This window comes from Furipterus horrens, unplaced genomic scaffold, assembly GCF_987537825.1.
Source record: "Furipterus horrens unplaced genomic scaffold, mFurHor1.1.pri manual_scaffold_2, whole genome shotgun sequence".
In the NCBI taxonomy this organism is placed as follows: domain Eukaryota; kingdom Metazoa; phylum Chordata; class Mammalia; order Chiroptera; family Furipteridae; genus Furipterus; species Furipterus horrens.
In genome coordinates this window covers 33,912,947-33,926,814 of record NW_028327172.1, presented here as the reverse complement: position 1 = coordinate 33,926,814, position 13,868 = coordinate 33,912,947, and the positions used below count along the sequence as shown (strand labels likewise).

The window sequence follows — 13,868 nt, the reverse complement described above, 5'->3', positions numbered from 1 at the left end:
AGAATGATAGATAAATCTAGATCGCTTAGGAAGTAATATATTGACTATTTAGAAAATAATGACTATGAGAATTCCAAAGGGTCAAATTTATGGGATGCATAAAGCTATTTCTACAAACATATTGATGGCCGAAAGGGCCTTTATTATTAAATTTAAAATGTTTAAAATGAAGAATTCAATTTAAGAAGTTAAAGGGTATCAGAAAGTAAACAAAAGAAAAAGTACAAGGAAAACAAGGAAGGGAGAGATAATAAATGTAAAAGTAAGATTAAGTAGCTGACATACTAAAAAGCAGCAGAATTAACAAATAAATCTAAAAAGTGGATCCTTCCCAAGGAGTGAGAGGAGAGAGCTAAATAGAAAAACCACTGGCAAGTAAAATTGAGAAATGAAAGAGAGAGAACACAAATATGCAAAACTGAAAATGGACTATATAACAATACACAAATAGAAAACTCAAAATAAAATGATACTGTATTTTAAAACAATACTAATGCATTTGAAAATCTCAATGAAATATACAATTTTCCAGGAACTTTTTTTCTTGCAAAACTGATTTAAATAGAAATAAAAAATGTAAAAAAAAAAAAAAAAATTTCCAGAGACTGCTCTAAGCTTAGATGTTTTATGCATATATTGTTTCAGAATTTCAAGGAATAAGTAGTTTTAATGTTATCCACGCAACATTTTACAGAGTCCAAGAAAGGGAGAAAAGAGGTTTCCAATTCAATTATGAATGCTGGTATTAAAAATTAACAAAAATAATACAAATAAAGAAAAATACAAACTAATCTCATTTATGATTACAGATGCAAAAATAACAACTGTAATATGAGCAAATACAATCATGCAGTACATTAAAACAAGAGTACGTCATGACTAATGAGGGTTTATTTCATTAATAAATTTTAAAAACAAAAACCTGTAATATATGCCATAAAACAAAATGTAATTTCTCATAGAAACCCTTAATAAGCTATGACTAGAATTTTTTATATTAAAAAATATCTTAAATCAATGGTTAGCATAATACTTAATGGTGAAATACTAAAAACTATTCCTTAATTTAAAAACTGCACAAAATACCTGCTATCACCTGTATTACTTAATATTATTCTTGACATTCTAGGCAATGAAATAAGAGAAGAGGTTAAAAAAAGGAAACAGAAGAGAAAAGGTATCAGCTGAAATATGATTACAGTTAATAAGTTTGATAAAAAAGGAAACTATAAAATGAACCAGCAAAATGCACTAACATTCCTAAATATGATAACAAGAAGAAAATGGAGTGAAGACTATCTCATTCACAAAAGCAAGCAAAAAATTAACTATTATAATGGAAATATCAAAGGAAATGTGCACAATCTGTATTTTAAAAACAAGACATTGTTGAGGGACATAAAAGAATTAAATAAATGATTTTGAGTGGAAAGATTTAATACTATAAAGATATCAGTTTACCTCATTTTATATAAATACAATCTCTTAAGATATCACTTTGGAATTTCAATCAATAATATATAAGTCTAAAATAAATTTTAGAGAAGTGTGCAAACATATTAAAGAAAAATTATGACTGTTGTCATTCAATGCTTACTTTTCAAAGATACTCTAGAGCTACACTGACTAATATAGCAGAGCACTAACAAAAGTTTAGATAGAAAGATCAATGGGAATAGAACCAAAAACTAAGAAATGGTTCCAAATATGCAATTAGTATGTAATGAAAGATGTTATTTCAAGTCAGAAGTGATAAAATGGATTATTTAATAAATGATATGGAAATATTTGGAACTGCTTGAGAAAAAAATTAAGTTATACTTCTGGATGAAATTATATATCAAAATACATTCAAGAGGAATTAAAGAGTAAAATGTACAGAAACATAAAGAACTGGAAGAAAATATACAGAATGTTACCTAACCTCAGACTGGAGGAAGCCATTCTAAACAAATATCCAATAGAAAAAAAAGCATTAAAGAAAGGAGGGAACTATTTGACAACAAATTCATAAAGTAAAAAAATATTTTTTAATGTAACATATGACAGATAAAGATTAATAACATTAAAATATACAGGAAGGAGCAAAATTTCATTTATAGTTGTGAACACCTAAAGCACAAAGTTTATCTTGTATTATTATTTATAAATTATTGAATTATTTTTCCATATGAACAACTGTAAACCTACTTTTTCCCCATCCTGTATGTTAAGAGTCTTACAAAACTGTAAGATTTATACAAATCCTTTAAAGAAAAAACAGGCACACAACATAAATAGGCTTTTCACAGAGGAAGAGATACTCAATTTAAATAAATTTATGTAAAACTCTTCGTTCTCAATAATAAAGAAATTCAGAATAATTCAGCAATAATATGTCATTTTCCCTTTAAAACTGGCAAGAAACTTTTAAGTTAATAATACTTGTTATTCAGGGCAAGGGAATAACACTTGCAGATACTGGTGAGAGTACAGAATACTATTTTCCCTTCTGAAGGGCAATGTGGCAATGTGTACCAAAAGCCTTTTAATAAAGAACAACTCTTTGATGCAGGAATTTCACTTTTTTATAATATATTCTAAGAAAATAGCCACTAGTTGGTACTGAAAAGTATTAAAAAGTTATCCATATTCAAGATCTTTTTTATAATGACAAACAATAAAAACAACTGAAATATTGAATATAAGACTCGGTTAATTATGAGAACCTCACTTTGTGCAATATTTGCTGCAAAAACAATGACCTAATCACAAGGAAATTCACAATATATCTTTAGGTGGGAAAGACAGACACAAAAGAATAGTAAAAATATTATTGTAATTTCAAGAAAACATTTAATATACATAAAGTAAAATGGAAAGGATATATGAAATAATACAGGTAGAATTAAAGACAATTATAATTTATTTTGCATGTTTTTCTATACTTTTTACAATAAATAAGTATGAATTTTATAATGAAGGAAAATAGTGAGCTAGTAAAAATGCACATTACTTGAGATATAATATTAAATATCAATAATGTACAATAGTATGTATGTCTTTGAGATAGTATTTAGATCACTTTGACATTTCAGAATAATTATAACTAATTTAGGTCTGATCTCATCTAGACTAAAAAATGTACATTGATTTTAGCAATGGTTGAATCACTATGAGCACTACTTTAATTTTTTAAAATTTTCATTATATTATTGTCATATTTTCCATACAATTTTATGATGACAAAATATTAGGATGTAAGAAGAGATTGTTATGTAGAATAAACGTAGACTAAATCAAAATGATACACTTTAAAAGAATCTTATCTTCTATGCCCATAAAACTGAGAGTAGCACACGAACAAAAGTTCACTTACCTCCTACTGAATCAGAAAAAAAAAAAGTTAAAGAATTTAAAAAGCCTAATTTTGCATGTGTTTCACTTCTGATATTTATGCATCTTAAATATCTGAGACTAGTACAACTTTTACATTTTAAATTCATAATTAGAATAAAAAATAAAGTAAGATGGGAAATGGGGGCAGGGGAGAGGAGATAACCCAATGCTTAAAAACTCAATGCTTAATCATAACATAATAAAATGTTAGCTTCCACATTACTAAAAGAAAGCAAGACCCCCATCATTCATGCTGATCAGAGCTTGCCTTTGCATAAACCATTTCTGTGCTCACTTTTATAAAACCAATGACTTTGGAAAGGAAAGAAAACACAAAATGACGTGCAAAGTAGCACACACCATGTTATTGCAGCTGGATAAAGAATATGTCACTAATGACTTTCTACCCATTCGTTATATATTGAGGGTTTTTTTTTTTTTTCAAAATAGCAAGTGGCCTTCATAAGTACAACACAGAAGCTGTGAAATTCAAAATACTATCCAATTTCTACTTGATTTTGATACTATGTTAGATAATGGAATGAGTTATTAATCATTCCTTGGGAAAAAAATGACTTCCTTCTCTCTTCATTTGAATTGAATATAACATTCCTGAACTCTAGGTATTTTCTGTACTAAACTCAAAATAATATTTTCATCAGATAGTTATTTGCAAATGTTCATCTTAAATGACATATTTGTTATCTATGACCAATATGGATATTAACCTGAACCTGTTCGATAAATTCAGAAAACTAATCTAATTCACTGCCCAAATTGTTAGTGCAAGTCAGAGTGATAATTATCTGTAAAGAACAACTGATAGCATTAATTAATAAAAATGGATTCTATTCATGATACCAAAAACTAATAATACAGTACTTCTTTCCATAAAGGAATACACAAGAGAGAGTTATGTAAGAAGTATAACTTCTTCATTGATAGGGTAACTAAATTCTGTAATGTACTGGAATTGTCCACTTCTTAACATGTATCAGAATAACATCAATCACATAACTTCAAAAATTAAGATTCTCATCCTCATCAGGATAAGAGGTCATGAAATTTTAAATCCTGTGAAATCTGTTTAAGATTAATCAATCTAGCAACCTACAGGAATGTGAATAACAACTAAAACGTACCCTCATGAGTGCTTTCTTAAGTGGCAGGTGCTATGCTAAAAGCTTTACATGTATTAATTTTCTTAATGAGTCTATGAGGTAGGTACTGTTGTCACCCCATTTTAGATAGTAGAAATTCAAAACATAGAAAAGATCAGTGACTTGCCCAAAGTCACTCACCTACTAAATGACAGAGCTAGGATTGGAACAGGTAAACAGGCCACAGAATCCACCCATAAACCATTACGTACAGTACATTCTATAAATTTGTTTTTAAATAGGTGCTACGGTTGACCCTTTTTGATCAGAAAAATTTCAAATTAATAATTTGGATTCATAAATTAAGCTATTATATTATGACAAAGAGAAAAGACTAAAATTATCTTTAATTTGCTCTTCATCTTTGATATTTTTTTCATACTTTTTTGTTAAGTAAATTAATAAAGCATTTTATCCTATAATTTATAGTTGATAGACTAATAAAATGAGAGGACAAAAATTTCATCTATAAATATTACAAAGAATAAAAGTTCAGCGATATACAATATATTTATCCTCACATACATAAACAGTATTAGAGGTAAGTACAGAAGATCAACAAATGTATTGTTAAACAAAATAACATCTCCACATTGATATGTTTGATATTTTGTATATTGTACCTTTAATTTCTCCAAGAAGTTCACTGGTGTTTAGTCTTTCCATTTTTTCCTTCCAATCTTTTGAAAGTAGTTTTTCCATGCAGGAGGAATCTATTAAAATAAAAAAGTATTTAAAATATTGCATAGATATTTTATGTTATTAAATATAACAAATCCAGAAGACCAGTTTATGTAGAGATTCTCTTTAAAAATGATTAAAGCTAGTTTTGTTGTTGTTTTAAACCTAGGATATAGACTGTTATATTACTGTGTTATAAAATATCACAACTGAATTTATTTTTATCAGATTATTTAAACTGCTCCCAAAAAATATATAACGCTCCATAAGCTTATCTTGCTATTATAATTCTATTAATATTCAGTCAGCATTTATCATTTCTTAAACTGATGACAGAAAAAGGGGTTCTTTCTTATGTGTTTAAGTTTAGATAATATTCCTTTTAATCAGGTGATTATTTTTTAATTCTAAGCAAAATTTGTGTGCTATTGAAGAAAGGAAGACAACCCTTCAAGAGAGAAAACACCAATCAACCTGTAAGCATTTGTCCTTAAAAAAGAAATAAACACACAGCAACTTTTGTAAAATACTCATATATAGCAAAATGCAAAGAAAATAAAGTTGAGATAATGAAAACTGCTAATATAACTCTTCTATATAAAAAGAGATGCATATTCTTTTCAAAAAAATATTTAAACATTTTTTGCTCTACTGCATTTCTAAGTAGCATACTAGATTACAGGGAGCAATTACACTTGTTTCTATAAAGATTCAAAAGGTTACAGAAATTTAAACTTTAGAATATTTTAATAATTAGCAAATTTTTATCAATGAGTTCTTTTTTTCTCTCTATTCAGATGGATCTGCAACTGAAACTATTGCTTACAACTATTTACATGTATTTTTTGAGCCTCAAATCTTAACAAATAGACCACATTTCCAAAAGGGAATGCAGATTTAAATACTAAATCCTTAGTGTGAAACCTACTCCCATTAAATTTTAACATTCCAAGTGTCAAAAAGTCTGATAACTTCTTTTTAAAATTATATTTAAATTGTTACTCCATATCCAAATGCCTTTCCTCTCCCATATTAGTACCTATCTCTTTAGCATTTTTCTTTTCTTTTTTTTCCCTCCAGCTTCTAAATCCTCCTTGAATTTTTCAGAATGACAGTAAGGTCAAGGTGGATCTAAAGGGTTTTAAAAACTAGATAAGCTTTAGAAAAAGACAGTGAGTCCTGGGTAAGAGATGAGAAGACCACTGCATGATTAGAACGTATTGGTGAAAACAACTAACATTCGTCCGTGACGTGATCAATCAATCAAGGAATGGATGGAATCCAGATCTCCACATCGGTGCATCCTGAAATGGCTGACAAAAAACAACCGCACTAGTTCACTATCACAGAAGCTAACGTCCTTTCTAAATAGAAGCCAGCTTGATTCTGTTAAGAGAAAGCTCCCTGCCCCTTCCCTTACTTCTTCCCTTCTTTACCGCCTTCCTTCCTTCTTTCTTTCCATTCTTTCCTATTAAAATTTTCTTAGGCTTCAACAAGTGACCTACCACTTTGATTAAACACTGGATTCTGAGTGACCTTCAGATAAGGTCTGCATACATATGTCTACATTCGGTTTATACTTAATTTCCAGAATCGTCTCTTTCTATGTTTATTTTAAATTCAGAAACAAGGTGTGCACTTTGTTCTATACATATTTTGTGTTTATGCTAATGTCATAAAAAAAAGATAATACAGAGATTTGAGAGTTATAAAGCCAATCTTCAAAGCCATGCCTATCAGAGAACTTTTCCGCAAATAGGGCTTAACTTTCTGAGAGAGACTGATGTAACAATAGATCATAGATAAGAATAATCAACAAAACATCTTCAGCTTCCTATCATACCCAGTTTGTTATTTATTTTTTTTATACTTTCATACATGTTATAACATTGCACTAAACTGATTATCACTGATATAAACGCTAAAGCATAACTTATTTGGTTAAAATTTGAATCGAGAGCATATAATGGTAAAAGACAAAAGCCCAATTTACTAGTAATGATCATAGACTCAAAGTAAGTTCATAAAATAGGATTAGAAACGCAATAAATATAAAACAGGCTTAAATATGTCTCTCGTTTCTATAAATAAACCTGAAACTTTCAGAGCTCCAGGAAAAGAATGCTTAAACTTCACGGGAGAAAAATATAACTATATGGACGACAGGAATACACACGTCAAACAAATCAAACCATGTGGACACAATTTTACATAAAAGCTACTCATTAATAAAATGGGTAATGACTTCAAAGCATTTCACATTCTTATTAAAAAATTAATCCTCACCATAATGCTAATTGATCTAGCTATATGAGATCCTATTTCAATAGAAGAAACTGAGGGGGGGGAATAAAGCAGACTTTGCATGTCTCTATAATAGCTCATGAGAATATTTAATAACAACTACTGATTGCTTTTATCTAAAGGACAATACAACCCACTACATACAAATTTAATGTTTAATCTCAATGCTCAGATTCCAGAGAGATTCAAAACACTGAAGAACTCTCTTGAAAGACTCTCAGCTTTGCACCTAATTATCTGACTGCCAAACCTCTAAGGGCGTGCCACAATTAGTACCAAGCTCACTCCATACTGTAATGGAAAGCAAGTGCCAAGAGGGGAAAAAAGACCCAAAAATGCAGACTGTAAACAAATACCACATAGGCAGAGGACTGTCACCACTGAGAGGAGTCTGACTTGAAATGAAGAAATATATAATAAAGTTATAAATGAACATTTATATTTTAAGATTTCCCACTCAAAACAATGCCCAGGTAAGGGTGGAAATTAAAGGTAAGTATTCTTCCTCCTTGTGTCACGTGCTTCAACTACATTAATAGCACAATAGCTTTACAGAGGCAGTTGATCAGGTCAGACTCTGCCTCAAGCACAGATGCAAAAACTAGGGGTCAAAATAAGTCAAGAACTCCAGTCTGCATCATGTACATGGAAAAAGTAGGAGCATGCAGAGTGGCTCTAACTCAGCAGTCAGGCGGGATGCCAAATGGAAAAAGGACGGAACATCACCCAGATAGTCACGGATTATTTTACTCAGATAAACGTTTTGCATGACTGACTTGAAAACAACTAATAACGTGCCACAGTCCTCAAAACAATAAGACAATACACAGTATTTTTCATCATCTGAGCTCCACTATTCAAATTTTAGTATTTTGACAAAATTGATTTCAGTTAAAACACAGGAGAGAAGCTACATGCCTTTTGGAAGCTGAGATAAAGAACTGCAATATTATAGTATAAAAAAGTCATCACATGTATGTATTAGAAATGAATGTAAGCCATATACCTCAGTATGAAAGTGGAAAATACCAAAATGAAATCCTCTTACTTTGAAAGAATAGCCTCCAAAAGCCAATTCATAGTCAATAAAATATTTCTAGAACTTTATTATATTTATCTTGCCTTATTTTTTAAATAATATAATTTTAAAAGGACTATCAAACAAGAGGTGGATCTCAGTTCTCACTTGTATTTTAATCAAGGAGGCAGAAGATTTTGATGCATTATAAGTTAATTCTCAGCTGCATAGCTTGTTTTTTCCTTTCCTTTGAAAATTTTAGCTTTTCAAGAATTTTTTTGTAGGGAAGAAGGAAAGACAATTCAGAACTAATTTTTAATAAATATCCCACATAATAGATTGAAAAGTGATGTTTCTGCTTCCTAAATACTTAGGTTTCAGTCCAGGTAAGTCAAGAGTGCTTTACCATGCTAATAATTAATTTTACAGTACAAGACAAATTCAAAGTGAGAATATGTGAACTATTTATTTCCTAATCTATATGAAGATATTTTAGGGACTATTTTAAAATATTTCTAGTTAAACAAACTTGCAGCAGTATTAACACGTGTTCTGCACAACATAAAGATATTTCAAATGTGTCAAAGAGAGTAAGTAAAAAAAATCATCACTAAAACTAAAGCATGTGGAGAACATAAAAAAATAAATGGAAAAATATTATTTACTTAAAATAATTTACCTGTGAGTAAACAGTTATTATTCCTCTTACCCTGAAGTGATTATTTAAATTTAGAAATGCTAAAACATTAGAAACATGATATAGAAAATATCTTTAAAATATTTTAGTGAGGAAAAATAATGGCTGCTGCTCCTATATGAGATTTCCTACTGCCTTATTAATTCTTTTAAGAGAATATTAAAACAATTCATTTTATTTTTACCATAGGAATCATTCATTTCAAATGCAATAAATTTTCTCTGTATCCAGGAACAATAACTTGTAAAAAGTACACTTGACCTTGGTTTATGAGTAATTCTGACAATATATATCTATATCCCTGCTGATAAACCATCTCACATTTTTCATTAGGAAATAGAGATGCACATGCCAGTTACTGTACATTTTTCCACAGTGATAAGTGCTTCAAAATACAGTGGGATAAAATTGGAGCTTGGAGAGCTTGAAGAGCACTCTTAAATTTTAATTAAAACCCTCCAAGCTCACTAAAAATAATTAGACACTAAAATGTGCCAGTTTTATTTTGAAGTCACGATAACGCACAAAGCACAGTCCTGGACGACTGCTTGTGCACTCCTCTCTTTCTCCCCTTCTCCAATGAAACAACTGATTTTCCAAATACGAACAAGGGGATATATAAATAGAGGCTGTTTTCAGGCCTTCTCTTCATGCTCGTAAGCTGACAGAAGAGACGGCAAAGTGGGTTTTTCAGACTGCACCACATGAAACTAGAATAACTTGCTTAACCAAGAGTTCGAATCACTGACAAACTAGATAAAATTCAGTCTGCAAGAAACAACATTGGTTGTATCACTGATCTTTTTTGATCCAAAAGCCAAACCTTTAACCTCTTAAATGTTTTTGCTATCTTAAAATATCTCATACAATGCTATATTCCATCCTATTTTTAGCCAAGCAGCAAGAGAAAGCATGCCTTTCCCATACAGCAGGGAATGATATAAACATCAACACAGATGCTCTGCCAGGAAGAGCTGGACTTCTCAAGCACTTGATCATTTAGGAATGCACCAACTGTTTCGGATAATCTCGTGCCAGCTCCCCTTTTGCTCCACACTCCCCTTTGGGAGGGGCCAATCTTGTCCTGGTCCTAATTTTTCATTTTACTCCTCCATAGCCCCCCCATCCCCGAAAAGATGAGAAATGGCATTTATGCTTAGCAATGAGAAAGCAGGCTCACTTCCCCAAACAGACCAAAACTTTAAAACAATTAACCCTCCCCTCTTCTTTCAGATAAATTACTAAGTATAAAATGCAATCTGTTTCCTTTGTTTATTCAATATGAACAATTTGTAAATGACTCAAGGATAAAATTCAGAAAATGTTGTGCTAAATTAGAACTATTATAAGCATGCTAATGACTCAATGCTTGAGTAAAACATGCATGATCGGTGTGAAGAAATAGATTTAGTTCTTATGAAATTCTGTTGTGTTGCCTTAAAACAATTTGGTCATTAAATCAGATCTATTCCTTCCAGGAAAAATGTAATTCTACAACCACTTTACAGATAGGACAGTGAGAGAGAAAGAGAGAGAGAGAGAGAGAGAGAGAGAGAGAGAGAGAGAGAGAGAGAGAGAGAGGGAGAGAAAGAGAGAAAGAGAGAGAGAGAGAGTCTGTGAATAGGAGCTGCTGCAAATGTCATTAGAACATTAGATGTAAGATTTTGGCATCTTCATAAGGGAGAAAATCTCCACATTTGAAATTACCAGAAATACATATGTAACATCGTCATATTAGGTGCAATATTCTCTTTGGATTGTTTTTATCTACCAAAGTCTCTGATAAATTTTATAGGAACTCCTTAAAACTGGGACTTAACATAGATTCATGGAATTCACATTGTTATGTATGTACAGGTATGAGATACCTCTTTCATCTGCTTTCCAAGGCTGCTTAGCATCTAGAACGATATCAGAGGAATTATTCAAAATCAAATTCCTCTCCCATATCCATCAAGGTACAACTGCTAATTGGTAGCAGTTGCCAATGCCAGTATAGATAAAGAGGGAAGCATCCATCAGGTGATTCAGGGGTTCACAGCCTGCTGCTATAGCTGAGAGACTTCCGTGACCACCTAGACAAAACATCCGCATTTCAGAAATAAGGAAAGTCAAGAAAGTCTCTTGCCTTGCTCAAGCTCAAGTGGTTGCAGGGCCTTGACTCCAGTTCATTGTTGGTTTTACTGAAATGAATACTTATATCATTATTTGAACATCAGTTTTACAGTCTCTGCTTCAGACATGGAATGGAGCACTCTAGTTCCTTGGAGAAGGGCACTAAAAACTCGGGGTATGTCAGTAAAAGTCAGTAGTGTTTTAAGACAGTCCTCCTGTACACACCACACTACACTGCTCCTCCAGACTGCCTTTCCCTAGTGTCTTGTCTGTGTGAACTAAGGGCTTTCCTTTCCTAAATATCATGTACTAAGAAACAGTTAAGATGCTACTTAAAACTGTTGGAACTCAAAAAGTAATTCCTTCCAAATTAGGTTTTACCTTCATGTACAAGAAGTAATTGTGCAGCCTGATACCTTGATTTTTCACTGCAGCTCATTGCCCACAACACATTCAAATTTACCACAATTTCAATGGGGTAACATGTGGCATTAGAAACTATGGCTGTCCATGTTGCTGAAATAATACCCATCATGAACCCTCTCGTGGCCCTGTTTTCTTTTTTTTTTTTTTTTAATGTATGTATGTATGTATTTATTATTTTATTTAATTATTTTTTTTTCAGATTTAATGTGTTTTATTGATTAAAATATTACATTTGTGCCAATTTCCCTTCCCTCTGCTCCCCTCCACCCAGTGGCCCCCCTCCCTCCAGTTGTCCCCCCCTTTTAGATTATGTCCATTAGTTGTGCATACAGTTCCTCCCAACCTCTCTCCGTCTATTCCATTCCCTCCTACCTTGATCCCCAATTCCTATATCATCTCCCTCCCTTTCCCCATTCCCCCTCCCTGTTGACCTCCCCCCAATATGCTTCCCGTACCCACAGTTCCTTTTCCACTCTCGTTGCCTATTTAGTTTGCCTTTGTTTCATCTCCCTAGCTTCTGTTTTTTTAAACCAGTCCCTTTAACATCTCATATAACAGTGGTTTGGATCTAATGAACTCTTTCAGTTTTATTTTGTCCTGGAAACACTTTCTCTGTCCTTCTATTCTGAATGACAATTTCGCTGGGTAGAGTATTCGTGGTTGTAGGTTTTGGATTTTCATTACTTTGAATATTTCTTGCCAGTCTCTTCTTGCCTGTAGGGTTTCCCTTGAGAAGTCAGCTGATAGTCTAATTGGGACCCCTTTGTACATAATTCTTTTCTTCTCTCTTGCTGCTTTTAAGATTCTCTCTTTATCTTTAATTTTTGACATTTTGATTATAATGTGTCTTGGAGTGGTTCTCCCTGGGTCCAGTCTCTTGGGAACTCTCCTTGCTTCCTGGACCTGCAAGTCCATTCCCTTCCCCAAGTCTGGGAAGTTCTCCTTTATTATATTTTCACTCAATTTTTCAAGTTCTAGTTCATCTTCCTCATTCTCTGGCAAACCAATGATTCTTATGTTGGGCCTTTTATAGCTGTCCCAGAGGTTTCTGATCCTTTCATTGTTGCTTCCCATTTCCTCTCGCTGCATTGGTTGACTGCTTGTTCCTTCTCCATATTCCAGTTTGTTGAAATGGACTCTGGATTTTATTTCCTTTCCTTCTGTCTCGTATGCGGTTTTGTTCCTTTCGTTATGAAAGTTTTTCGCTTCTTTCATATCTTTTTCCTGCTCTTTTGTGAATTCTGTAAGCCACCTGATAACAATGGCCCAGAACTGAGCCTCTGACAGGTTTCTTATCTGTTCATCTGTCAGGTTCTCTATCTGCTGTCTGGTGAGCTGCGCCACCAGGATTTCTATAGTTGTCTGCCTCATTTTGACAGATGCGTTTTGTTTTCTTGGGCCGGCTGTCCGGGGCAGTGCCTGTGTACTCGTAATGACCCAGCGACCGGCGCCGTTTGGCGTCACAAATCAGCGACCGGCGCCTGCCTGTCCGCGACCTATTTCGCAGCCCTGTGGTGCTTTCTTTGGGGGCGGGGGCCCAAGATGGATTCACACAGTTATTCAGCTAGGAGACCGGGATCCGTCCTCCCGCCCCCCTGGGCCTCACTGTTCAAGGCGATGCGGCGGCCGCTCTCCCCAGCGCCGGAGTCGCGCACCGGTAGGGGCTTGGCCGCAGCTGGGATTCCTCGCCGGGGTCGCGCACCGCCAGGGGCTTGACGGATCCGGGATTCCTCGCCGCCCCGCCGCTCCAGGTGCGACCGCAAACAGCACTGCCCTCTTTAACTCTTACCTGCCCAAATGGCACCGCTGGTTTATAACTTCATATGTTGGACTTCCGTGTAGTTTTATTTTCTGGAATTTCTAGTTATCCTTTGTTTTGAAGTAGTTGTATTTCTCTCTAGTTGTAGAGGGAGACCTAGCGTGTCCGTCTAAGCCTCCATCTTGGCCGGAAGTGTGGCCCTGTTTTCCGCTGCTCCATTGCCAAAGGCCAAAGTATTCAAACAATATAATATATATAACATATAATACTGCTCTTTGGGTTCTACAAATGTTTGAATTCATTTTTACTTTTTCAAATACATACTTAACT

General features: G+C 33.2%; 1 protein-coding gene across 13 annotated transcripts in view; it reads right to left on the bottom strand.

Annotated features, from left to right (window-relative positions):
* Positions 1-13,868, bottom strand: part of SOX6 (SRY-box transcription factor 6) — a 611,663-nt gene that overhangs the window by 251,310 nt on the left and 346,485 nt on the right. For all 13 annotated transcript variants that reach the window (XM_090263661.1, XM_090263689.1, XM_090263681.1 and 10 more), the window contains one exon: positions 5,162-5,251. In XM_090263661.1, the coding sequence (XP_090119787.1) occupies positions 5,162-5,251 (90 nt within the window). The remainder of the gene's footprint in view (positions 1-5,161; positions 5,252-13,868) is intronic.